At 40.0% G+C, this 27,746-nt stretch overlaps 1 protein-coding gene across 2 annotated transcripts; it reads left to right on the plus strand.

Annotated features, from left to right (window-relative positions):
- The first annotated feature begins 482 nt into the window (after positions 1-482).
- LOC125893692 (galanin receptor type 1-like) lies at positions 483-26,662 on the plus strand. 2 transcript variants are annotated; one of them, XR_007449907.1, is made up of 4 exons: positions 483-1,480; positions 1,559-1,624; positions 17,352-17,791; positions 26,610-26,662. XR_007449907.1 is itself a non-coding variant. In XM_049584546.1 (3 exons), exons 1-3 carry the CDS (start codon positions 812-814, stop codon positions 17,670-17,672), a joined length of 1,056 nt encoding a protein of 351 aa, XP_049440503.1. In that variant the 5' UTR covers positions 483-811; the 3' UTR covers positions 17,673-22,864. The 2 variants fall into 2 exon arrangements, 1 of the variants encoding a protein (XP_049440503.1); XM_049584546.1 differs by lacking the exon at positions 26,610-26,662 and having other exon boundaries at positions 17,352-22,864.
- Positions 26,663-27,746: the final 1,084 nt, after the last annotated feature.

Consider the following 27,746-nt stretch of genomic DNA (forward strand, 5'->3'; position numbering starts at 1 on the left):
TGAAAGGCGTCTTTGCTGATCATTGAATGCAGCACTCACTCCACAGTATATTTTTCTCACTTTATATTCATTTTGATTCATGCCTGTGAGTTGCTGAAATAACCTTACATTTTTAGAAAGCTTATTCCCCCTTGATGGCAACAGAGAATGACACTCACATGAGGCAGTCATAGCAAGACTGACAATCAAAATTGCTGTGTGGTATAGAGCAATTCTGACAATCCAGGCGGATAATGGCAGTGACATTTGCACCCGAGCCCTTTGTGCGTCAGAAATAATTGATGCTAAGCAAATGACATTGTCCTCTGGCATCCCAGTTGTATAGAAAGAAACGCATCCAGATAAATATTCTCTTTTTCTCCTCGGTATTTCTTGGGAGGTGGTACAGGTCTATTGGGTGCTGACGAGAACGGCACAGCCCAGCCCCTGCTATAATGTGAGGGGGAAAAGTCCACACGCAAGGAAACAGGCTGCAGAGTGGATGAGCGGCGCCGGAGCACAGACGCATCAGGTGCGCACAAGGACGGACTCCAAGGCGCGCAGCGGAGACTGATGCATGCCGTACAGAGCAATAGATAGCTTTGTTTTACGCGTATTATTGATGTGATGTGTAAGAATAAAACGAGGGATTTGCCGAAACCGTAAGATAAAGAGAACAGTGCCTACAGGAGCGCTCATGGAGACGCACCAGACCACAAACCCGTGCGCTTAAAACTGTCATGAAGCAGCAGCAGCAGCAGCAGCACGCAGACCTCCCATAAGGTCATTTTTATAACGTTTCAAGCTCATCTAAAGGGGGAAAAATTTAATCATGAACTTATCAGAGTCTGTTTGGCTCTGGGAAGAGCCGTGGAACCTCAGCAGAGCGGAGGAGGAAGATGACCAGAAACTTTTATTCGGGATCGGCACGGATAATTTCATCACGCTGCTGGTTTTCGGGCTCATCTTTACGCTCGGCGTGCTGGGCAACTCCATGGTGATCACCGTGCTGGCCCGGAGTAAACCGGGGAAACCACGGAGCACCACCAACATATTCATCCTCAACCTGAGCATAGCAGACCTGTCCTACCTGCTCTTCTGCATCCCTTTCCAGTCCACCATCTACATGATGCCGACGTGGGTTCTGGGCGCCTTCATTTGCAAATTCATCCACTATTTCTTCACTGTGTCCATGCTGGTGAGCATCTTCACTCTGTCTGCCATGTCCGTGGACCGGTACATTGCCATCGTGCACTCCAGAAAGTCCTCTTCTATCCGGGTGGCGAAGCATGCCTTGATCGGGGTGGTGGTGATTTGGATACTCTCTCTGGCCATGGCTGCGCCCGTCATGTATTACCAGAATATTTTTCACAGAGGGGAGAATCACACCTTCTGCTGGGAAGTGTGGCCAGATCAAAACCAGAAGAAAATCTATGTCGTTTGCACGTTTGTTTTTGGTTATGTGTTGCCCCTGCTGCTGATTTCCTTCTGCTATGCAAAGGTAAGGAAAGCATATTGATTATGGTAATTTCCAAGATATCAAAAACTATATAGCTTACCTCTATTTTCTTGCTTACAGGTTTTAAATCACTTGCACAAAAAGCTAAGAAATATGTCCAAAAAGTCAGAGGCATCAAAGAAAAAGGTATGTACTAAGTGGTTTTACAGGGGGAGTGGAAGTGTCATGGATTACAATAATATGTTGGCAAACTTGTCCAACTGTAATCAGTAACAAACACTGAATAAACACTGGAGAGCAGATACACAGATGGGGTGATTTGTTACCTGTTGACTTACTGAGAATGACATCAACTTGCATCTGAGTTAAAAATATTAAACAATATGACTGAGATATGGCACAATTTTAAGTTCTTACTCTGTGAAAGAATTCTAGTCATCATTATTCTCAACAACATGGGCGGATTATGAGACAATGTGCCCCTGAGCATAAGGCCCCACCACCTCTCCTACACAGGAGCAAGACACAGAATTGTTTTGCGTGGCTTTGTACTTGTAGACACCTTCTGTGGTTTTGTGTCTCTCAGTGGTAATTTTGTGTGACCTTGTGGTTGTGGCTCAAGAGGTAAAGCGAGTCAATCAGAAGATCGGTGGCTTGATCCCCGCTTCCTCCACTTCGCATGTCTAAGTGCCCTTGGGCAAGATACTGAACCCCACATTGCTCCTGATGGCTGTTCCATAGGTGTGTGAGTGCATGTGAATGTTTAAGCTGAGTAGCAGGTGGCACCTTGCATGGGTAGCCTCGGCCACTGGTGTGTGAATGTGTGTGTGAATGTGACATGTAGACATGTACATGTACAAGCACTTTGAGTGGTTGGAAGACAAGAGAGGCGCTATACAAGTGCAGGTCCATTTACCATCCATTTGTCTTGTGTTTCTTCAGGTCATTTAGTTTCTCTAAGGGGTATAATTTTGTCTGCTTCGGTCATTTGTTTTCTCTTTGTAGTTATTTTGTGTCTTTGAAGTAATTTTGTGTCTCTTTGGTGTATATTTGTGTCTTTGTTGGTTGTTTTCTTTCTCTTTGTTGTTGTTCTGCTTCTCTTTGTGGTTGTTTTGTGTCTCTTTGGGGTATGTTTTAGTCTTTTTTGGTGGTTTTGTGTCTCTTTGAGGTCATTTTGTTTCTCTTAGGGTGTATTTTTGTCTGCTTTGGTCATTTCTTTTCTCTTTGTAGATGTTTTGTGTCTCTTTGTGGTTCCTGTGCATCTCTGTTTGAAATAATTTTGTGTCTCTTAGGGGTATATTTCTGTATTTTTTTTTTTTGGTTGTTTTGTTTCTGTTTGTAGTCGTTATGCATCTCCTTGTAGTTCCTTTGGATCTATTTGTAGTTGTCTTGTGTCTTTTTTGGTCATTTTGTTTTCTCTTTGTAGTTGTTTGGCATGTCTTTTTAGTTCTTCTACAGCTTTTTGTGGTCATTTTGTGTCTCGTCATGTCTCTTTGTAGTTCCTTTGCATCTCCTTGTTGCTTTTTGCATCTCTTTAAATGTGATTTTGTGTCTCTTTGTTGTCACATTGTGTTACTTTGTCGTTCCTTTGTATGTATTTGTTGTTTTTTGCATCTCTTTAAATGTGAATTTGTGTGTCTTTAAGGTATATTTGTGTCTCTTTGTAGTTATTTTGCATCTCTGGTCATTTTGAGTCTCTTCCGGTTGACACATGTTCATTTGAGTGACATTTTGCAGCATTTTTTTTTTTTTTTTTAAGAAAAGGCACACCCAAGTTGTACCTTCCATTAATCTGGATCAGTGTTTTCCACAGTAAACTAAGCAGCAGCCTTTTTCTTCTCTGGACATATGTTTTGATTCAAAGCAGCGGTCAGTGTTCTTAGCCTTTAGGGAGATATATATCACAGCTACAATGACCTACAGCTCTGCGCACATTATTCAGTAAGGGGCTATCTGCACCATATGCTGCAAGGTTTCCTCCAATTCAACCAACAGTCGGAGGATTTCCATGGTCTCCATTTTTCCTTGGGGCCAAAATGATGAGTATTACTGTTATAATGCTTATAATGCTTAATGCACACTCGAGCAAAGTGGCCGAAAGGCAATGTGCAATCAAACCGCCATCTAGCCTTCATTATTCCTGGTGGAGGTCATTTAGCTTCCCTGAGAGCCAGTTATCTGCTGTCTGTCTGTCTGTCCATTGTCCTGCAGGGCCGGTCAGTGTAGCAGCCCAATCCGATAACAAACAGCCTTGAAACCAAGAGTGCAGACTGCGTGTCTGCTGGAAGGGAAGGAATTGGTAAAAATGTGCTTTGATGTGCACCTCCCTACACGCACGCTTTATTGCACGAGGCTTACAATAGGAATTTCACATGTTCTCATGATTTACAGTTCTCACTGTGCAGAGTGCTGATCCAAAATACACAGAGGGAATGTGACACTGAAAGCTTTGTGACAAACGCTTGACAAACAGTGCATTAAAGCTGGACTGTAATACATAAATTACCTCGGTAGGATAGCTACTGTTAAACTATAACTGATGTCACAACAGACTGTTTGCACACACATATTAAATCTGAGAAAGGTACTAACAACTTCAACGAATAATTTTACTTTGAAAGCAGCAACATGCAGATTTATTTTTCTATGAATATACAAGTATGATGCCAAAATCTGAGTTTCCTTGGCAGTGTGTCTCTGTTTTGTCCAATGTGTGTCAAAGAAAATGTTTAATTATAAGAAGGCTAATGCACAGTATGGCATGGTGCAGTATGTTCCCAATGGACAATGAATAATACATGTGCATTTGGAGGCAAATAGATTAGATGATTTGTTTCTTCTGTGTATTACTGTACCTTTATTTATGCCAGTAGGTTTGTTGGGTGTGCATACTCATATACACTACAGCAATGACCTGTTTAGAGGTACACTGAAAAACACAGTAACACATCAGCACAGAATAATAAACACGAAGATTGTGCAGCTGCGAGAAGTTTTCCTTGAGGGCTTTCTACCAAAAAGGGATATCTTGGTTGAGGTTAGGAAAAAAAAATTGTGGTTTTGGTAAGAATGTATAGATTTCTGTCAGAAAGGGCCATTTTCGGCCTGAAAGGAAAACTTTGCCCCTGTGCGTACATTGTGCGCCTGAGTGAGAGGAAGTAACTCGTAATAACAGCAGGCAGTGGTAGTCTGTATTTGTCATTAAAAAAGGGAAATCAAAAGACAAACAGGATGGATTCAAGACACTAGTTAGCCAGTTAGCATATTAACAACACAACACATTCTCACTCCGACCTTGTCACATATCGACGTTTGGTCATGGACTTGAACATCCAGATACGACGAGAAAGGTACCCTGAGTGCGTTGGTTGCTGATGTCCTGGGACAAAGTGTCAAATTCTGCCTGTTACATGTGCTGTCTTCTTTCAAATACACTCCCGTTTGCACCAGAAATTTACCATTTACATAGTCTCTTTCAAAGTAAACGCACTACACACTACACCATAAATTGACGTTGTTTAGGACAGAATAATAAGGTTTGGCTTTACAATTTTACGGGGCGCAAACACCACTCTCCCGGGTGAAGGTCGGTGTTTGTTGGACCCATCCATTACCCCTCCCGCCTTGGACCCATCCATCACCCCTCCCACCTACTTTACTTGGACTTTCGCCGCCTTAACTTTCGTTCTTGTCCCACTGCGTTTTCCTCTGATGCTGTCCAGCACTATAACAGCAACCAGCTGCGTATCGTGCTGACGTTAAAGGATGGCTTTTTTGTCAGTGTCTGACGCTGCAAGTCACTGCTCAAAAACTGGATTTTGACGGCTTCAGAGTGAGACCAGGTTGAACAACACAGCGACACAACAAATATACCTACTGTGCTCTAGCGAACATTAACACTAATGTCGGTGAAGATTCTCAGTCATCCAGGTTATGGTAATCATAAGTGCTATATCATAGGCAACTGGACTTGCTTGCGTTTCTTGAAGACGTTTCGCCTCTCATCCAAGAAGCTTCTTCAGTTCTGAACTGAACGATTACCACAAATGATTATGAGCCTTTTCTGCTAAAGAGTTCAGTGCCTTAAACCATAATTTTACCTAACATAACATGTTTGTTTGATCTCACGCCCTCTTGACTTTAGCAGTTTGTTTGCTTTCCTCACTTCTGTTTCTTATGCACTAAGCTGGGCTGCCAGTTACAGTGATTTTATTCACCAATGGCCTCAGCTGTCTCTGACGCCATACAAGAAGAAGTTGACGTGGGCTGACTAGTGCCAAGGCCCGACACTGACCAATCCATTTGCACCACTGGTACCACCACTAGCTTGGTGTGTCAGGGCCCTTAAGGCAGCAACACACTAATCTGACTTGAGTATAACATTTCGTGATTTTCAACTCAATTTGACAAAATGAAAAAAGACTTGCAACTCAACTTGGACTTTAACACCAATGACTCTCTTGAACCTTTTGACATAATAATTCTTGGTACCTTACCCCATGGCCAAGTAATAAAAATTATGTTATTTAAAAAGTGTGCCACAAGTCATTTAATTTCCTGAATCAGCTAACCTCAACACTATTCATTTACATCGAGACAGCTCTTAATTACTCAGATCCCTGAGCAGCCAGTCAAGTTGCAGGAGAAACATAAAAAAACTAGTGTTGTGTTACTGTGCACCAGCTGGAAAAAAATGATACCAAAGATAACTTCATTCATGTACAAAATCTATGCAGTAGTCACCCAAGTACAAATTGCAGCACAACTTTCTGTTGCTTCTCCCCACAGAATTGGGTTAATTATTCACTAGGTAAACTGATGCGATTAACACTCACTTAAAATGTATCATGAAGGTTTCTTGTTACATCTTCATTGTGAATCTTTAGGCTATTCATTCGGTTTTTATTTTTATTTTTCAAGAACTTTTAGGCTATTTTATTTACATGAATGATTAAGCCCTTTGACAAGAAATGCTAAGTTAATAACATTGACTTCATGCTGAGGCTCTGGCTAAGGGGACTCTTGAGCCCTTGGGCCCTGTAGGCTCATGCCTGGCAGGCTTGTTTGGTAATACAACCCATGGTTTTTAAGACAAAATATGATGTTCACCTGACCATACCCAAGTGATTTTTGTGTCTAGACCTAACCACACCTTCACCACAGCGCTGTTGCAAACAAAAATTTTCCATGTTTCCGTGACAAAATAATGTACTAATGTATTAGTGGTTTGCAAAAACATACAGTACAAGTTTCTGGCGACTGGGTTGGTTTCCTCCTGCTTCTAGTCTTGCTAAGCTATGCTAACTATCTCCTGGATGTATCTCCATACTTACTGTACAGACATGAGAATGATATCAATCTTTCATCTCCCAAAATGTGAAATTATTCATTTGAGCCTAAACTAGGAACACTGTTCTGAACCAGGGTACTGTTATTAAATAGTTATGATGCTGGAACTTTGTTATTTAAAAAAATGCCAAACAGAGGCCAGGGCTAGTTATGTATATCAGTTATTAATGTTTGTTAATTTACTGGCCCCTGGCTTCCTGTCATTTTTGCAGCTCCCCCCACTCCGGTCAAAGCAAGTTGAGTATCCCTGCATTAGCAGATGTGTCATACCAGCAGGGGATGTTTTTCACAAAAGATCAAATGAGACAAATAAATTCCAACAGGCCACACAGTGTCCTCGGTGAAAAGTGGGAACAATTTGCTCAACTAAGTCTTTAATCAATAGTTTGTGTGGTTCACCCCGGAGCTCAACAGCAGGCCTGTGAAATATAATGTTGGTGACAGCTGGAGAGAGCAAGGTTACTCCCACTGCTGTTTTGAAATATATCGAGTCAAACTTTTTATCACCCTCCGGCCCCCACAGCAGGACTCAGGCAGTTTCCAATAGGCAAGTCAGACAACGCCGAATCTAAAAAGAAAAACAAAATAGTTGTAAATCTTCCTTAATCTGTTTGGAAATCCTTTCGTGTGTGGATGTGACAAATCCATTAAAAACAAATCTCTTCCCCCCTCTGGTTTTGTATCATGTCACGATAAAGAAACCTGAAATACCATTAGGTTTTATGACTCTTGGGAATACCAGAGTGTTGGAGTTCAGTTTACTTGGCAAACAGTAGTGTTTATAATAGATACTCAGTGTAGGAGCAGAGGTTAAAAACCCAGCAATTAGCACCGCAGATTTAGTTTTCTCTCAGTGATACGAGTCAGAAAGGCATCCAGGCGGAGCACACAGATGGTTATGGATAATTAGGGAAATGAATATTTGGCCAAGTCGTCGTGAAATTGTGTAACAGCATCTGTAAACTGAGAAAGGGACAGCTAACAAGCAAACAGCTGCAGAGATGAGTGTTACTATCCTGAACTGAGTGCTACCATGCTTGAATACTGAAACAAGGAGATGGATCATTGTGAACTTCATATTTTGATATCAAAAATATATCCTATTAGCTTTTCCTTTTTTTTTTAAGTCTTTCAGTGACCAGCTATCAGCCTTAGACAAAACATAGTTAAAGCAGAGACAGTGTGGCTGGAGAAGAGAGGCTGAAGGCATGAGTTTTATTAGCTCTGTCTTCCTGTGGCGATGCTGCTGTTTATATTAGCCTAACTGAGGGCCCTCAGGGGGTTGAGGTGAAGATATGAATGTGTTATTGAGGCTATCCAAACAAAGCATGGTTATTAACAGGCGGCTCAGCTTGGGAACACTTCCCCAGCTACTGTGTCTTTGCGTGTGTGTGTGTATGTGTGTGTGTGTGTGTGTGTGTGTGTGTGTGTGTGTGCTTGCTGTTATGGTCGGGCTGATATCTCTTGCCAATATTGACCCATCATTTCAAATTGAATATGGCCCACTCAGTGACATTTATCTCTGATATGATCGATAAGCTTTATTATAAAACAGATCGATGCTGGACTCTACTGTGAGAATTTGACTTTGAAATGATGATTGTGAAGGATTTCATTGGACTGCACAAATATTTGCACATCTTATCATTATTGTCATGCTGCTTATCAGTGGAGAGTTTCAGGCTAAACTGTACCCACAGTTATTCTATTTTGGTCTGAGTTGAAAAGTTTAGAGAGTTTTTTTTTGCCATAGACCTTTTGACATTCTTCTGTGGTCATTATATATCATTTTTAGAAAACTGATTAAGTCTTTTTGTGGCCACTTAGAGGCAGTTCAACAAGCTGTTAACACACCATTATTGTTAATACATCTTTGTTTTATGATGATGTTAATGGGAACATGTTAGCAAACAGTCATCTTTTTACACATCCAGCAGACAGAGCAACATTAACATTTATTTGTCAAGGTGCTTCTTGACACCTGATGATTTCAAAGTGGGGCTGTATGAGTTACTTACATAATACTTACATACAGTTTGGAGAAGTAGGCAGTGAAGCTAAGCAAACCCTAGAAAATGCTATTACTTTAAGTGTACACTGTATATAGAATATTTTCACCACTTAACCATGCCATCAGACAGCAATTCCTGATGAAGAACTTAAGCCGCTATATTGCTTTTGGGGTGCAGTGGGGGTCAAAGGGTACAGATGACCCCGCCCCAAAGCTGAGGGAGGACCCATGAATATGTCTATGGTTGGCTCCTAAATAGAAGTACAACAATTGACTTACTAACCTAAATCACTGACAATACAAGTTATATTTATTTACATAATAAATAAATGCAATATTACTATCTTACTATGTAATGACAAAAACTCTGTCTGTGAGTGTGTCTGTCTGTGTGTCTGTTCCACATTTCTCTCCTCACTGACTTGGTCAATCCATGTGAAATTTGACACAGTGGTAGAGGGTCATGGGAGGATGCGAATGAAGCATTATTACATCAATTGGCCAAAGGGGGGCGCTATAGCCACCAACTGAAATTGCAAACTTTGAATGGGCATATCTCATGCCCTGTATGTTGTAGAGACATGAAACTTTGCACAGAGATGCCTCTTTTTGAAAAACACTTAAAATCGATCTCTTCCTAGGAAGTTTGACCGATCTGCATGAAACTCGGTGAACATAATCTAGGGACCAATATCTAAAGTTCCCTCTTGGCAAAAGTTGGAAAACTTACTAAAACTGAGCTTCTCTAAGGTAATTACTTTAACTATCTGCCTTTCAACGTGCTACCTGAAGTATTAATGTACAGTTTTAGCCCACTAACTATCCCGCTATTGGCAATGGTACTACTGTACTTTCAATAAAGTAATCGTACTATCAGATTCACAAAAACTCTGTCTGAATACATCGCTCTTCTTAATGGGTTCAGTTGACTATTTAATCTGCAGTTTCCTGTGACCTGTATCCCAAACACACACCATGTGAAACTGTACATGGGCAACTGTGCACTCAATGGGTATGGACTAGTTTTATTATTAACCATGTAATTATTAACCCCCCCCCCTCCCCGCCCCAACCATGTTATGCTATCTTGTCAGGAAAGGGGCCAAATAATGCTCCACAGTTATGCTCACTTTTGTCGAGGAAGGAAAATTGCCTCAGCAGTCTTGGACTTGCATAAATCGAGTGTGACTGGAAAACTGAGAGTTGACAACCATACTTTGGTTTTGGTTCACTGTCACGGGAGAGTGTGTAAAGCTGCCAGTATCTGAACATAAGGTACTTTTATAGTACTTTTCTATGAAAAATGACTCAAACCGATTAGTCGACTACTAAAATAGTCACCAATTATTTTAATAGTTGATTAGTCATCGATTAGTCGACTAATCGTGGCAGCCCTAATTTACAAGTGATACAAATATACAAATGATGCTGATGAGCACAGTGAGACTGAACCAATCTAAAGCAGAACACACTTTTGTGTATTATTCGGAGACTTTGATATTTTACATTTTCTGACATGTTTTTATCCTGTTTGATACAAAAACAGATCAAACATCTTTAACCCTTCGTCTCCATCATTACAAGCCCATGTTTTGTCGACAAGTTTTATTCAAAGCTGTAGAAATGTAACTTTCTGAGTGCAGCATGTAATCCTGATGTGTAAAATGACACACAAGACATTTGAAACCTCTATTTGATGTAATAACGTCCCTCATAAAAGATTACATCATGGAATATTTCACCTCACTGTCACTTTGGTAAAGTGCTGGAACAAGTAAGGAACATTGTCATTGTGTGAAAGGAATGTTCTTTTCTGTGCTGCTGAAGGAGAAATGTAGTGGGACTGTGGAAAGATTAAGATTCAATTGGTCGGAGAATCTGGCGGCTTCAAAAGGGCAGCATCAATTCAACATTGGTCATCAAAAGCCTGTATTATTCTTTCTGTCTCACTCTTCCTTTAGCTTTTTTCCTTAACATGTCACTTTCCATCAGTGTAATTTCTGATTACATGCTCAGTTGACTAGATCTGACATGTGTTTAAATATTTGTTTTATGATTTCTAACTTTCATTGAACTAAAGTACAGAGGAAGCAGCATTATTTTTTTTATGTTATTTTCAATCAATGGGAACTAATTACTTCAGAAGTAAATCTACTTAGACATGCAGTGGAGGGGCTCAGCAGATCAGACAGCATGTAATTAGTTTTTTGATGGTGACACTTTCCAGCTGTACCCTTTGGCTTTACTGATAATCTTGCCTGAAATAATAACATCCACCGCTTTCTTCTCAGACATTTCATAAAATTGGTTTGCCATAATTCTCACATTAAGTTAGCAAAATTTATATGCAGCACATCTGGTCATCCTGTCAGAACACTGTGTTAAATTGCATCTTATATTTGTATCAAAACTGCAAGAGAAAATATGTGTACTGCTGTGTATGAATATGGATCTCAGTCTGTCCGGTGGTGAGGCATCCTATTCGGCCACTGTCTCTTACATAGGCAGTTGTTTTCCAGGAAGTGGAAGCAGGTTATCTGACCCAGTTGTGAGCACACTGACTGGCAGTCCATCTGACAATCATGTGGCTACACCGCCTACCTATACAGTAGCATCAAAGAACTAATTAAAACTAAACTTATCAGAAAGACAAACATACATCAGCATGATAGGAACTACCTAAAATGACAGAAACCATCAATGGAAAAAATATTTGACATGTGCTTTAATTATTTAGTTTGGCTTGTGTCCCATCCAATAACATTTTTATGACCAATACTGCAGCCAGCCACCAGGGGGCTATCAAGACGTTTTGGCCTCACTTTTGGGGAGCCGTCCTGTCATCCATCTTTATATTCATTGTACAAGTGAATAATTATGATATGAGGATGATCTAAACATCTATAGGACCGCAGCCGGACTTACTGATTGAAATGTCAATAGGATAGTGTGATTTATGTGGTGTTGTGAAGTTTTATAAAATTAAATTATGGGTTTAATGCACCTGGGACCACTGTACAGTGTACTGGTTTAAGAAGGAACTTCAGTACAGCTAATATTCAGTGTAATATCAGTCAAGCTGCACTAATCAATATTTGTATATCAACATTGGATCAAGTGACTATGTGCAATGTGAAAGGAGTCATTCATAGTTACAAACCTAAAGAGAATTATTTCTAATTCTTTTTGGCCCGACTTATTATTAACTTTCTTTTCAGCCATAGCAAGCAGACATTTTCAGTGAGTAAAAACTGAAACCAAATACCCGCCCAGTACCAAATGGCAGATGGACAACGTTAGTCACTAGCTGATGAACATGGTGGATCATTTAGTAGCTGAAGAGCCAGATATTTTCTCAGGAGTTGGTAAACATGGCAAAAGGAGAGAAAATAGGACCTGAGTTTGTCAGACTGACAGAACCACGACTCCATATAAATGCTATTGTTGCTCTGCAATGTTTAAATAGGCAAGTTTTGCTTACACCTTTGTCATGAGTACAGGATTATACCAGTGTTGTTTAAACAATAACAAAAACAACAACAACAAGACATTATGCAGCTTTATTGGGAAACACTTTGGAGGATTTTGCCCAATTTCGCCCTTATGTAATGACAAAAATTGACCATGCTAACATACCTGCATACACCAGGCTTTATAATATCATCATAATCATATATACCAGTAACTCAGTGTACAGTAGATGATGTTCTGTATTCAGGTTCATTTCAGTATCTTATGGAACAACTGTGTATTTATCTCTTAGAAAAGTAAAGCCAAAATCATTCTTAAAAAATAAATAATTAATTAAATAATTATTCACTACAGGTGTAACAAGGTAAGTTTGTCATCCATAGGTGATATACGGAGAAGTTTTTTAGCACAGGATGGTGTAAGGATAAAGAGTTATAGAGCAGCAGCAGAATAATAACATAAGCAAGTTGGCTGTTGTGTGTATTGTAATGGTTTGTTTGTTGCTCAAGTCTTTTCTGTTACATTCCTTGGGTGTTTCTGTCAACTAATTTAAAAGTAATTATTTTTTTTAATATACCTTCAGATGCACTTTTCTTAAAGGTTCTCTAAGTCTTCCTAAGCTTGAAAAGTTTTTGTCACATACAGCAAACATCTTCTCATGATCCGCTAGCTACATGTCCTCTGAATATGCTGTGAAAACGTCCGGTCCGCAAATGGCAACAAAAACACTGTGGTCCAGGTTGCACCAACCAGCCAGCGCAAGACCAGCGAGAAAGCAAGCACACACACATGAACGCAGTGCCCATGTCTCATGGTCTCGCGCAAGCACGCACAAGTGAGTGCCGTGCCCAGAAAGGCAGTTAGAGCTACAGGCTACAATGAGGCTAAAAGGCGAGCTAGCTCCGTTGTGTTTTGTTGAACGTAAACAGAAGTGAAGTGTTTTTGTTGCCATTTGCGGAGCCTGGGCTGCCTATAGAGACTGGACTCTTTCACAGCATATTCAGAGGACATGTAGCTAGCGGATCATGAGGAGATGTTGCTGTATGTGACAAAAACTTTTCAAGCTTAGGAAGACTTAGAGAGCCTTTAAAACTAAACACACACAGTATTATAATACAATATGCAGAATGCAACACAGACCTCCTGTGTTAAGAGTTAATGTTAATACTGTTTATTACTTTTCGACAAATGAATATGACAACAGCTACAACAATAAAATTATATTTCACAGCGAGAATTTTGATTGTCTCTGTGTCATCAGGCAAGACAGTGCAGCAGATGTTTTTTTTGCAGCCAACTGAAGAAGCAGCTGAATCCACTCATGTTTTTCTTTTTGACCTCTATAAAAGCAGAGGACTCATCACAGCACAACTAACAGTGAACCACAGTGTGAATGGTCCTGATGGTTCAGATACAGGTCGACATGAATAATCATCCCTAGGAGGAAATATAACAGCAGAGTCTTGTTCTATGATCTGTTCAGTGTCCTCCTCCAGAGCAGGCTCCTCATTCATACTTTCAGCAGAGGTGGTTTCTGCCTCTGCACCATCCACCACGTCTGCTGGCTGGATGCAGTCTTGATAATGTTCATATTTACAGACACTTCTGTGTGAACCTGAGGCTGAAACAGTGCACAGATCTCTCCTGCTGCAACATCAGTGATGGTGTTTAGCACGTATGCTCAAAGCAGTTGAGCTTCTTCACCAGGATGTCCTGAGTGTAACCCTGTCTAACCTTCTCCAGATTAGACAGGACCATGTTGCCTGTGGTGGAACGGGAGAAGGTGACATTAATGAGCAAAGTGGACAGAGCAGCAGGGACACGGTCCTCAACAGCTTTTGTGACCCCAACAGCAATTTTGCTGAGCCGCTGGGAGGGCATGTTGAGGAAGGTGTTTTTAGGAGGTACCCAGAAGCCCAGCAAGACCTTTTGGAACCACCTCCATCACCACCTCCTGTGGGCTGAGCAGTTTGAGGCTGGGGGCCTCCTGGTGCTGCTCTGTCAGGCTCCTGGCGTACTTCCGAGTCTGGCTGATGATCCTGGAGTGTCTGTAGGACACAGTCATTCAAAGTTTGAAAAAGAGACATCACTACCACTGTGCTCTGAGAGTAAATGTGTGTAAAATATGACTCACTGAAACTGAGGAGGGACCTCTGCACAGCTGAGCAGCCTTCTGCTGGTCTTCACTTTCCACACCTGAAACAAGGAGAGACATATGAAGAGTTACAGAATAAAGCCAGTGTCATGTAGGAGAGTTGACTCAATCTACTGTTGAGTCTCAGGATTGTGTTCTCATCAAGATCCTCCAGTTCAAACTCTCAGAACCTTCAGACACACAGAAAACACAGCGTCAACCCAGTCACCAGAAAAAATGTGGTACTAAACATGTCTGCAAACCACAAATACGTAACATTTGTGTGTTTAGGGTTAGGCACAAAAAACACTTGCTGTGGTTAGGAAAAGATCATGGTTTGGTTAAAATACCCTGTCTCGAGGGGGCACAATCCCTGCAGGAAAGACAGCAACGTCTCAGTAAAAACAACAGCTCTGCCAATGGGTCGTTACAAAACACCCACGTTTGAAGTCCGAAAAGCTGATGGAAACACATCGAGTAGTTGCTTCAAAACACCCACGTTATGAGCTTAAAAGTGGAAGCCGATGGAAACACTGCAATGACTCTAAAATGTCTCCCCCTAGGTGACACGCCATCTACTGTCCGTTTTGCCTCCTGCTGACAAAGTCTGCTCATACACTTTGTCTCTTTAGAAACATTAATATGATGTGTGTGAAATGTGCAAATGTAACTTATTTGGTGTTTGCAGAGGCGTATAATTTTCTTGTGGTGACAGGGCTGTTACTGTTCCTATCTTCCTCATTTCAGATTGGAGAGATATGAGCAGAGATAAAGCAGGGCTGGACAGTGTGTGTGTGTGTGTGTGTGTGTGTGTGTGTGTCAGTAACTCACTGCACTCTCAGTGTGGTTCTGGTCTCCTCCACCAGCAGCTCAGTTGGAACTGGTTTTTCTGCTGAAGCCTCAAAAGTTCAGTCACTAGGGCGATCTAAACAAACACACAAATGATCAGGTGTTTTTATGTTTGAAGACACAGTGTACAAGACTTTACCAGTTATTTTATATTGGTGTAGACTTTGAACTAAACTGGGTCTTACCTGAGCCTCCCAGGAGCCTGCTCATATAGGTGTGTCAAACAACACCTGCGATGGAAATAATGTCGCCTATTAGTTTGTTTGTCAGAGGTTTAACTCCATCTGAAAATGTTTACAGTCTAAAACCCTCTCACATCCCCTGATGAGTCTGTAGATGCATCGGCTTCCTTCAGTAAACTCCATGGATTTTTTTTTTTTTTTTGCTGTATATAAAAATACAGAATAAATTTAGGAGTCAAAGCGACAAATCTTCACGAATATTTTACGGTTCAGCAATGACCTTGAGAGTACTCAAACACAGTTGATCCTCCAGATACAAGTGAACAGTGCAAGTTGAGGTTATATGAATATGTATGATGATGACCAGACAGATCAAAAATAATCTAGTTTAGGCACACATTACATTTTATACAAATAAACATGCTGAGAATGAGCAAAAATCCTGTGCAAGACTCATTCAGTCCATGGCTCATTTTCAGCTCAAGAAACTACGATTACAGTCACAAAGCTGAGCAATATGACTAAATATTATTATTACCAAGGACCACACAAATATGTATTACAATTTTTTTTCTACTAATAACAATACACCAGACTGACACTTTGATATTACATGGCTTTTTATTCATTACAAATGAATGGAATAAAAATTTCATTCTGCACTGTTATGCAGTCTTAATCATTTTGTAAACATGATGAGAATAAAATGCACATTTAGAGTAAACATTGTGGCTGTGTGGCACTGCAACCTACTGGGAAGTAAAGTTACAGACAAGATTAAAATAAAGAACTCTATTTGTCACTACAAGTTTCTGGAAGCAAGACATTGGCACCAGGTTCATAGATGTGTTCATCACTGACATAAAGAGGAATAAACATTTTTATATATATATATATATATATATATATGTATATATATATATATATATATATATATATATGTCAATAATCAGATGATGAACATATCTATGGACCTGGTGTCAATGTCTTGCTTCCTGAAACTTGTAGTGTTGATAAAGCCACTCTCTAAATCAAAGCCGTAGAATCAGCTATTTTGATATGTTACAGTCATCCTCATTTATAGCAAAACGAATTATAAGACAATAGGAATAAGAGGTATGAAAACATGAAGTATGTAAATATAAAAATGTGTGCATTATGCCACAATGTTTAAAACTAGAAGGTACGTTTTTAAGACGTGCAAAAATGTGTGTATTATGCTACAATGTAAAAAGTATAGATATGTATATCTGTATGTGTGTGCATCATGCATTCAAGAGTAGTGTAAGTACGAATAAATGAGGATACTGGATATTTCACAGTTAAATAACTTCTGTATTGGGGCAGTTGAATTATTGCACCAATTACTACAGTTAAGACAGTGCTGTACAGAATTACTGTAATGCTAAGTCATTATTGCACAGTTGAGAATATGATAAATTAAATTCTGGCATTTTTACTGCTGATGGGTGAATTAAGTCCATGCGCCAGTCCATTGACTCAGACTGTCTGACACTCGAGGGAGAAGTTGAAAAGTTTGATGGCCTCAGGCAGGAATGACTTCCTGTGGCGCTCTGTGGCTGTGGTGCATCTTGGAGGGAGAGTATCTATTGCTTTTGTTGGTTGGGTTAGTTAGGTTTAGGCAAGAGAAGTGGGATTGGTTAGGGTTGGAATGTCACGGTAAACCAATGAGAGGCAGATTATGTCAGAATAGGGCAGGTCATGCCTTCACCATTTTAGGAAATGCAAATCTGCTCCCTAGCGTGTCATAATTTGGCACAACAAACAATTGTTGCTATTTGACAAGTAAGGACTGAGAATGTATTTGAGTACAGCATTAACAGTTTTTCCTGAGGACACTGACTAAATCTCTCTCCTATTCCTCTCTGTTCTCTGTCCCCTCTCTGTGGCTCCCAGACAGCTCAGACGGTCCTGGTGGTGGTAGTGGTGTTCTGCCTCTCTTGGCTCCCTCATCACGTTGTACACCTGTGGGTGGAATTTGGGACCTTCCCGCTGAACCAGGCCTCCTTCGTGTTACGGGTGGCTGCTCACTGCCTGGCGTACAGCAACTCATCTGTCAACCCGGTCATCTACGCCTTCCTGTCAGAGAACTTCAGAAAAGCTTACAAGCAGGTGTTCAAATGCCAGATCGGCACCAGTGACTCCCCGCTCAACGACATCAAGGACATCCGCAGCAAAGCGGACACTCCACCCTCGACTAACTGCACCAACGTCTGATTGTGGTGTGGATGGTGACATGAAAATGAATTACGGCTACTGTCACACTGAAACTCAATGTAAAGTCAAAGTGACAGAGCCATCAGACATGAGTGGGTACGTGGATTTTTTTGATGTAGGTAAGTATGGTTGCTTGGATATTGCTACAGCTGCACTGTTCCACATAAGCGCTGTTCATTAAGGACCAGAGAAGATAAAGCCACTGTGTCTGCAGGGCATCATTACTCCCTCTTTGATCAGTCTCTGTCTCCCTCTTTCATCATAAAAACCTGTGGAGTCTGAAACTCAGGAAGATGATCCTCTCTAAAGTGAAACTCATTTTGACTGTAGACAGTATGTCACATCAGAGTATATTTACAAGACAACGCATTTTACGTAACAGACCTCAGAAGTATTCAAATTGGTAGACCTTTTTCAAGATCATTATTGCATTGTATTTAGTCACAGCATTATCACCTGCTGAAGTAAAACTGTTGTTTGAATGTGTCGTTGGTGGTTGGTGGGATATGCGTTCAGTTTGGTTAACCTGATGTAGGGGCTGGAGGCAGCAAATCTCTATGAAAAGAGAAGAAATGCAGCTCCTGGTAACTCCAAAATAGTCGTAAATGTGCATGTAATGAATTCAGGCGATTAACACGTGGTGAAGACCATACAGCTGAATACTGCTATCCATTTCAGAGTTGGAGGGTGTGTGAGCGGGACCCTGGAAACCGGTTTCACAAAGATGGACTCTAGATTAGATTTCTAAATTAATCCATTGCACAAAGCTGTCTGACTATTTGAAAGATGACTAAATTGCCAAAAACTCTGGGTAAATTAAAACTTTTTTCAAACTAAAAAATATGACTGACTGAGCCACCACATCCATCTGCTCTGCTCCCCTCACTTCAGCAGAACATTTTTGCCCTAACGGAGAAATTCAGCAGAGGCAAGGACATTTTACTGGGTAATTAAGCCAGCTTGTAATACAGAAAATTCGCGTGGCCTTAAATCTCATCGCACTGCACAATAGTGTAGCAAGGGAACTGCTCAATACTTTTGCTGACTCATCCTTCAGACCCAGGAGGGTTTCCTTGGGCAAACATAAATGACTGATGGTGTTTTCACTAAGTACGTTTCCGATAGATTACTGTGGTCTCAAAAAACTCTGCCCCCTTGTCATTGCTCACTCCACAGCATTGTTAGCAGAATACAGATCATAAGCCATGTATTTGTTTTTTTTGACAGTGGTTGTCATTGGTCAGGTGTCACTGATTGCTACCGTGGAAACCTGTGGCCAGTTGCACAAAACACCTTAAGATTTTCCTTACAGTCCTTGTTAAAGTTTCCTCAAAATAAGTCTTCTTCTTAATGTTTGCTTAAAATGTTCACTTCAGTATTCAGTTCACTTTAGTATTTTATCCTTGTCTTTGTCTTATACTTCTTTATCTTTATCTTTAGACCATTGCACAAAGGCGTTAGGGACCTCTGTATGTCTTAAGTGCAATATGACCAAACTTCTGGTGATAGATGAAAAAAAACTAACACACCCTGAGAGGGGTGTTCTGAGACCAGGAGAGCCCAATGGATACACTTTTGATTTTACACTTCAGCTGTAGTTTATTCCAACAATTGTTTTCTGTTTTCTGGTATTTGGGGATGAAATTTACTTTGTAGGTTTTGCCTTCTGTGATTGTATTGCTCCAGAACTATAATCTTTTCCTCCTCTGACCAATATGGTCTTCTTGTCTTCTTTCCTTCTGCCATTTTTCGAGATCATAACAGGCATCACAAGCATGAGTCCAAGCAAACAAACAATCTCCATGGAAACTTTTACCACTGTAAGATTTCTTTGAACACAGTAAATGAGTTAATGTTTTTCCTTAATTAAGGGATTCTGTGCAACTGTATAAGTCCCTCAGCTAAGGAGAAATTAAGCATTAAGTGTTATACTTAAAGAGAAAACTTAAGGTGTTTTATGCAACCGGTCCCTGGCTCTTAAGGTATATCCACATTATCGTGGAAAAACTGCATTTGCACGCGCCTTCTCAAGTAGCCTATTGTGTATGTGGTGTGTTGTAACAAATTGGCTGACCTTTTGTGGGCATAGCCAATCGCTGTCAACCATTGTTTGAACTGAAAGGTGTATGAAAAACAAATCAACTGTGTTTCTGAATTTGCATAACTGTACGTGTCATAGCAAATTAGCTTCATATTGAGACCAGACAAAAATATATTCTCTAAATGTAGGTATCTAAGGCTAGCAACGTTAGCAATTTAGCTAACGTTGCGCCATTAAGTACAACATCCATAGTTCTGGAGTAGTAAATAGCCATTGCACTGCTGTTGACCCTTGTTTTTCCACCGTAATGTGAATACACCATTAGTTCTGTTGGCCTCAGTCATTCACAAGTTTTAAATAAGTCAGTATTTATTTATGTCAAACTTCTAATTTACAATAGACTAATCTAAGAACAAAATTACAGCTTGATTAACAGTACAAGTAATGTCTTTGTGAAACCAGCTGGTGCAGAATACAGCCATGGTACCTCCAAATTATAGTCTGGCCCTTGTTGAACGGCTACAACTTGCTTCTATTTCTTCACGTTAATGACAGGAGATGCCATGTGTGTGCACTGTGGAGTGTTTTTTGAGTTGTCGGAGCTGGGCTTAATATTGAAAAGAATGTAAAGACTAACTGCTGACGAAAGGTGGCCACTGTAGATAACAAAAAACTACCATTGTCATGGAACTGTGTGATTAAAGCCTGTATTTTGTAAATATTCAGACACTGGAGCTGATATTCACATTTGCCTGTAAAAGTCTCACTCTACTGTATTTGGCTGTTATGCTGTGTTAACAGTCCTCAGATTGTGTTGTGCTGTATAACTGAGCCCGGCTGTTGGACATATAGAGCTTGACGCTTGTTTTACACGTTTTCTGGTAGCCATCTTTCGAACCATTACAACAATCAAATGAAGACTTCTGATGTTGTATGCTATACGTATGTGATGTGCCATGCCTCCACGCAGCAGCTTTATACCTCAATATAACAAGATCATGAAACTTAAACAATACGAGACCTTTAACTTGGACCTACAGTATCACACCATTTTGTATGTACATCTCTGGAAGTTGTGGACTTTAAAGAACATGTCATATCCATTATTGACTTTTATCTGAAAAAGGATCCTGAGCTCAGTTCAGTGTGGATTCTCAGCCTGCAACAGTGAGTCTTGGAGGGGAGCGAGTCTGCTACAGCTGATGATGACTGATTACCACCAACTTCATCCAGACAGAAGGAACCAATCAGTGTAATCAGCCGACTCTCATCTTCTCTGTCAGCGAGGATCTCGGATGTGACATTCAAGGAATATTACAAGAGAGCGGAGGATATGCAGCTAATGACTTTGCTCACTGCAGCACTGACTGTACAGATGGTGATACTCATTTATGCCTGCACAGGACTGAGGATGTTTTTTTGAATTGGGACGTGTGCATGGAAATGTTACCCAGGTGCTGCGAGATGATGATGATTGATGACATTATGGTGGACACATGAGACACATGTGAATTGATGGAATTTCTGTGGCAGATGATACAGATGTGGAACACAAATAGAGTGTTGTTTCCTTCAAAATACCCATATAAAGAGCACATGAACAAAATAAGATTTTGTCAGCAGGAGATGCATTGTTTAAATTTGTAACACTACATTACTGCCTCCAAATTATACAGTGCAATTATTTAGTATATAAGGAGCATCAGTATAATTCTTACTGCATACCTGCACTGAGGCACATACAGTATAGGACACAACTCTGTGTTTGAAAGAGAGTTAGAAATAAATTACACTGCAAATATTTATTTTATTAGAATTGATTTAATAATTACAGAGCACAATAATTTATTACTGAGTAACAAGGCAGGAAAAATGGGGAGGGTGATCGATATTCCAACACAATGAGTCTCGGCACCATTTATTTTAAAACTATAATATATTAACAAAACATGCTTACAAGGAGTGAGTTACAATGAGGGGGGAATTATGATATAAAAACTCCATTCATTATTATGGTGTTGGTGTGCCTCTGTAGCTGTAGCTATGAAATAGATATGTCTGTGTTTTTAAAATGATAATAAAATACAGAGAAACGTTTATATAGTTTTTGGCCACAGTGTGAGAACTACCTGACAATCAAAAATTGATGTTAGAGGAGAACCAAGATCAGCTTTTATGTCCCATCATATCACACAATAGAAAACTGAGGATATAATACATGTACTTTGACCCTAAAACAAACTGTGCTCAAGTTAATTGAGAATTCATAAATAAAACAAATGGCATGTCAAGATTTTATCACAAAAACAGAACAGGGAAAAACATGCATGGGGAATTCCTGCTGAGGTCATGGCCATTACATTACAGTAGCAGTATGCTGGGCTGCATCAAATAAAAGCACTGAAAATGTGAGAGAAAGGTCCTTTTAAGTCTGAGATATGCAGGTTGTAAAATAAAGCAATTTCTATAACCCATTTTTCAAGTCAATTCCAAAATAATTAGTGGATATAAGCGCTGTTAAATGAAGCATTAATTATTCCAGCATAATTACACAGTGTCGTCTGTCACCCCAGTCAATGGTGTTAAATAGGAAACAAAATACAGCTGAAACAGATGTCGAAGTGTACAGTAGAATTTACTATTTGGTATGCTGTATGAAAAAAAAATGAACACTGTAATTTGTGGGCTGTATTCTAAAGTGTTACCTTTAATTTTGCATTTTCCAGTTTTAGTGCAAACAAAGTGAAAATGTTTCTCATTAAATGAAAGAGTTTGTTATGCTCTTTCTTCGTGGATGTTTCATAAAGAGATTCACATTTGTTTTTTAAGTTTTATTTATTTATTCATTCAAATTAGATGATACTGGTTGTGCAGCTTTTGAGTGCTTTGTGTGTTTTACTGAGGGATCCTGGTGTGTCTTTTCAACCTTGTTTCTTGTATTAATGCAGCCGTGCCGTTTACTTCAAACAATTTATCAGAGTAGGAAAAAAAATGATATTTTCTTGTCTGTTTAACTTTCTGTGCTTGAAAATGCAACATGTGAGAAACAGCTAAGGCTTTCTGAAGTACTCAATATCTGGATGGTATTTTGAATTATGTCCAGGCTTTTGATTGTGTCTTTATGCAGTGCTACTTATATTATACAATTATATTAAACTTTGTGGCATTGAGAAAAATCTTTTCACTACACGTGCTCTGCTTTTTCTTTTTTCTTTCTTTTTTTTTTTTTTTTTTTAAATTTATCAGTGTTTTCTCATGATTGAAAATTTAAAAAAAAAAGTGCCCTTCCATCTCATTGAGGCCTTCACTTCTAGAAAAGGAGCTTTACTTCAGCCTCACTATCACACTGGATTGTTTCTAAAATAGTAGTGTAGGTTCCCACCAGTTGGGTTCCCATCAGAGGTTTGGTTTTTACTGAAAACACACTTAAGGGGAACATTTCCTGGCATCAGCCAATCTCGATGATCCCTAAGAGGAAACAGCATGCCTTCCCATGATGCGTTGAACTGTAAATATCAAGCAACAAGGGGTCATTTTCAGGGCAACTGTATGCTAACAGAGTAAAACTGAACTTTACCCACATTAGATTTTGTACATGGGAACACATGTCAACAGCATATCAGACACAGATGATGACTTTGGAACTAGAGGCAGCCGTGGTGCCCACAGGTGCTCTGTTAAAATAACATTACACAAGGGAAATTTGGTTATTAGCAGGAAACAAGGGACGTAGCTGTTTTTACCATTAACATTTCATCTTAATTATAGAGAATGAAACCACATGGAGTCTGTGCAAGTAGTAGACCTAATATCAGTCAGTACCATAGTCTGAAATACCTCAACAGCAACTGGATGGGTTGACATGACATTTGGTACAGATATCCATGTTGCCCAGAAGATTTATAGTAAAAATCTTGGTTGTCCTACAACTTTTCATCTAGTGGCATCACCAGGTCAAAACTACAGTTGGTCTGGTACTTTGGTTTATGACCAGATAGGTTTACCTCCAAAATTAATCACATTCTCATAAGGCCTCAGCAGTACTTTGTATCTAATTTAATATCTCAACATTTCTTGTCAGATTGAAACAATATTTAGTAGGCCTACTTGTACTGACTTGGTGATCCCTTGACTTTTCATATAGGCTAGTGCCACCTCAAGATTGACATTTGTGGTTTTGAGTTGAAGATCTCAACAGCCATGCAAATCCTTCTGACTTTTCATCTCACTAGAAAATGCTAGCATGCATCTCTCGGGTCATCGCTAAATTAAGATGGTGAATATGGTGAACATTACACTTGCTAAACATTGGCATGTTAGCATTGTCATTGCATGCATGTTACCATCAGGGTCTGTTTTCAGGTCTAGTCCTACTGTACATGTGAAATAAGTTGTATAAAGTCCTTCGTAGCAGTAGGAGCTGCATAAATTCTGAGTTTTGAAAAGAAAAAAATAGGGGTGAGGAGGTAGACCTGTGCCTCAGCTCTGCTTGAAGTGCAACACACGGCGCGGCGCTGTGGCCATCAAGTGCCGCCCCCCAGCACACATTGGCAGCAGCGTGCAACGGTTGCCAACTGCTAGTAACGGAAGAAGAAGAGGAAAAACTCTGAGGTAACAACAACTTGGATTTCACGGGTGAGTTCTTATCAGAATCGTCTTATTAAAAATTTGAAAAACTTAATAACGTTAAGCAATTTGAGTTGATAGTACGGCGGCCGAGACGTACATAAAAGGCTTTTCTTGCAGCGCCGGCCGCACTGGAAATAGAGCAGTGGGCTGAAGCAGAGCTGTGGGTTTGTTCATAGAATATAATGAAGGTGGGCGTTTTGACGCATGGCATATGGCGGCGGTGTGTGTTGCACTTGAGGTCAACAGCTTGATGCTACATTAGCCAGTTACTGGCGTGACACCCCAAATCTCTGACCGAGTTGTTTGCAGTCAAGCGGAATTATTTTTGACGAGCATCATCAATTTTTATATTGTTCTTTTCAGTCTTTTGTAGATATATTTGGCATTTTTTAATGCTTTAATTGTTAATGACAGAGAGATATGAACGGGGACAGAGAGGAGAGGACATGCAGCAAAGGACGCTGAGCTGTATTTGAACCTGAGCCGCTGCGGCAAGGACTCAACCTTAATTTTACACGCTCTACCTGGTGAGCTAATCAGGGCACCTCATCTTCTTTTCTATCTTTATAAACTGTACATTGTGGCTCCCTTAATGTCAGAGGAGTGCCAGTCGGTAGACTATTTTTTTGCTTCATGGAGCTGCTAGCAAAACTGTAGGCTCTTAGCCTTTTTAATAATACAACAGTATTAGCTAATAATACTGTAATCATATAGATATTACTTCAAGTGAACCTTGAGTACATTATGAAGGTACAGTTGTGAGAATTTCAATACAAATGTCACAGAGGGTGAGCTGTAAGCTGAAAGCAAAACACAATTGTTGAGCTAAAGCTGAATAGATGGATATATTTGATAGACACACACACACACACACACACACACACACACACACACACACACACACAGGCATTCTATTCTATTGTATGTTAAATGATGATATTTATCTATTTATCTTACCTTTGTGTGTGTGTGTGTGTGTGTGTGTGTATGTGAGAGTGTTATGTAAACTATTTCAACTCTTAGTGTTTCTTTTACAGCGGATGTGCATTATGATGTATTATTTAGTATTTTGTGTTGTGTAGTGTGAATTTATGTTTTGTAGTTTTGTATTGCCACTATTTGACTGTGTAGACCCCTGGAAGAATAGCTACTGCAATGCAAAAGCTAATAGGGATCATAATAACCAAACAAACATACACACATGCAAATGCACAATTGCTTCCTTCCATCTGAATGAGGTTCAGTTGCATGCACTTGGAAAACTAAATAAATTCAATATTTTGTGCACAGCACAACTCTGCTGGCCAAATCTAGGTGATATACATGGGCACATTGTTTTTGCCTATCCAATTCATTATTATTCACCACGGCTGTTTTGGATAGCAGGCCAGCTGACACTCACCTAAGTTTGGATCTTGATAAACACACTGAGCCAAGGGACAAAAAAAACTTGCTTACTTGGAGAAATTAATTCTATTCCAGAATGCATTTTTGATTTGTGCAATTAATTGAGCATAATGTCAGTTCAGGCAGAACATGATGTCAAGCTCAGCTCACATAGCAGCAACATCAGTTGATCTCAAAAAGCCCAATCAACTGTGGGTGCCCTATTTAAATTGTACCGGCCTTCTTGCTGTTGCTGCTTCCTCTGCAGGCCGCTTTGCAACCCGCCTCCACCCCAGCTCCTCCTTTTCATGCTGTGTCTGATTTATCAATGTCATTTCTGTTTGTCATTGATGCTGGCTCTGTTCTCCCCTCGAGGGTCTTTGTTGCTGCTCTCCCTGCCTTAAGGCTTTCCATGTAGGCACATGGAAGGGCAGGGAGGTTTACTCTCTGCCTTAGGCTTTTCTCGTCTGTGCCTGGAAGGGCAGAGAGGTGTGCTCTCTCCTTCTTAGGCTTTCTACGTAGACACACAGAAGGGTGGAGAGTTGTGCTCTCTCCACCTTAGGCTTTCCATATAGGCACATGGAAAAGGCTTTCTGCGTAGGCCTGAGGAAAGCCAGAGAGGCCCCAGAACATAGCCATACCATCAAATATAACAATGCAAATGGTAATAAAGTTTTCTTTGACAAAAATGTTCCTGACTAAACCGATGCTTTCTGTCTGACGTTTACAGATATGTAAGTGATGATGACATGTTTTGTAGATGCCTCTGCTCTTCGTAAGCTTAGCATTAGCTGCCCTGTGTGTGACACTGAATTACTCCCACAGAAGCTCTTTCTGTGACTTGGTCATTCTATGATGGTTGTTTATGTGTTTATGTGCAGGAAGATGACTCTGGCCAGCAGGTTAAGTGTCCAACGTCCTTCCCAGATGAGCCTGAATGAATCAAGCAGACGTCAGTGCTATTTAAAGTATTCTTATTTTTTTTTCACAATTTCTTCTTTGCCATTTAAAATTGCCTGTTATATGCTGCAGATAGCTGCAGCAACAGAAGAGCTATGGTTCTTGTTGATGCAAAAGTAATTTTATTCCCAGCTCTGCCTCAGACTAACACTTGTACAACAAAAACTTAAAAGTCTATGAGAGATTATGGAGTCATCTTGGTATTAATGATTCAGATTTCACACTCAAACCGCACAGTGAGATAATTATTAACAACAGTTCTTTCATTACAAAGTAAACTGGTTCTGCTATCATTAAAAGAAATACAATCGGGAAGAATACATGAGTAACACTTCATCCCATCTCACTTTTTTTTGCCGTCTTTTACATAATGAGTATTTCTTTCTTTCTTAACAAAACAGGGCATATTACTGCTAATCTTACAAACAGCACAAAAGCTTAATGGTGTTTTTTACACCACAGAAAGGTAGGAGACAAAAAGCACTCTCACTTCATGTGACAGAAAAACACTCGACCGAAGCAGTGAACACGGAGACTAAAAAAAACAACTCACTCACACACTTATTCACTCACTCACAAACAAGCATGGTGCTCAGTCTATCCACGTGCAGCCTAATTTCCTCTAAATGTGCTGTTATTGATGTTAATGGAGTGAGAATGGGTTCAAGTTTGGCTTCACCGAGCAGCGGTGCAGACTGGAGATAAAGCAAAAAAAAAAAACAGAGAGCCAGGTTGAAAAGGTCACCCATTACCAAGTCTGTGTATATTGCAGCATTTACCCTTTGAATTTATTCGATATAATGCAGATTAGCTGCCATTATTTCCCAGAAACTTCCACATTCCTATTTACTTAATTAGTGACTGTATTGCCAGCCTCACATCAGCTTCTGCAGTGTCCTCTCTGCTCGAGCTGTTTGTTAAATGAAAGTCAAGCTGTATTCACAACAAGCATTATTTAAAATACTTTCCAGACCTTTTGGAAAATGATGTGCACTGAATCTTATTTTTCTTTTCAGCACCTTTGTGTTGGCACAGCAATACTAGTGAGAGATGGAACA

This window comes from Epinephelus fuscoguttatus, linkage group LG8 (genome assembly GCF_011397635.1).
Source record: "Epinephelus fuscoguttatus linkage group LG8, E.fuscoguttatus.final_Chr_v1".
Classification (NCBI taxonomy): domain Eukaryota; kingdom Metazoa; phylum Chordata; class Actinopteri; order Perciformes; family Serranidae; genus Epinephelus; species Epinephelus fuscoguttatus.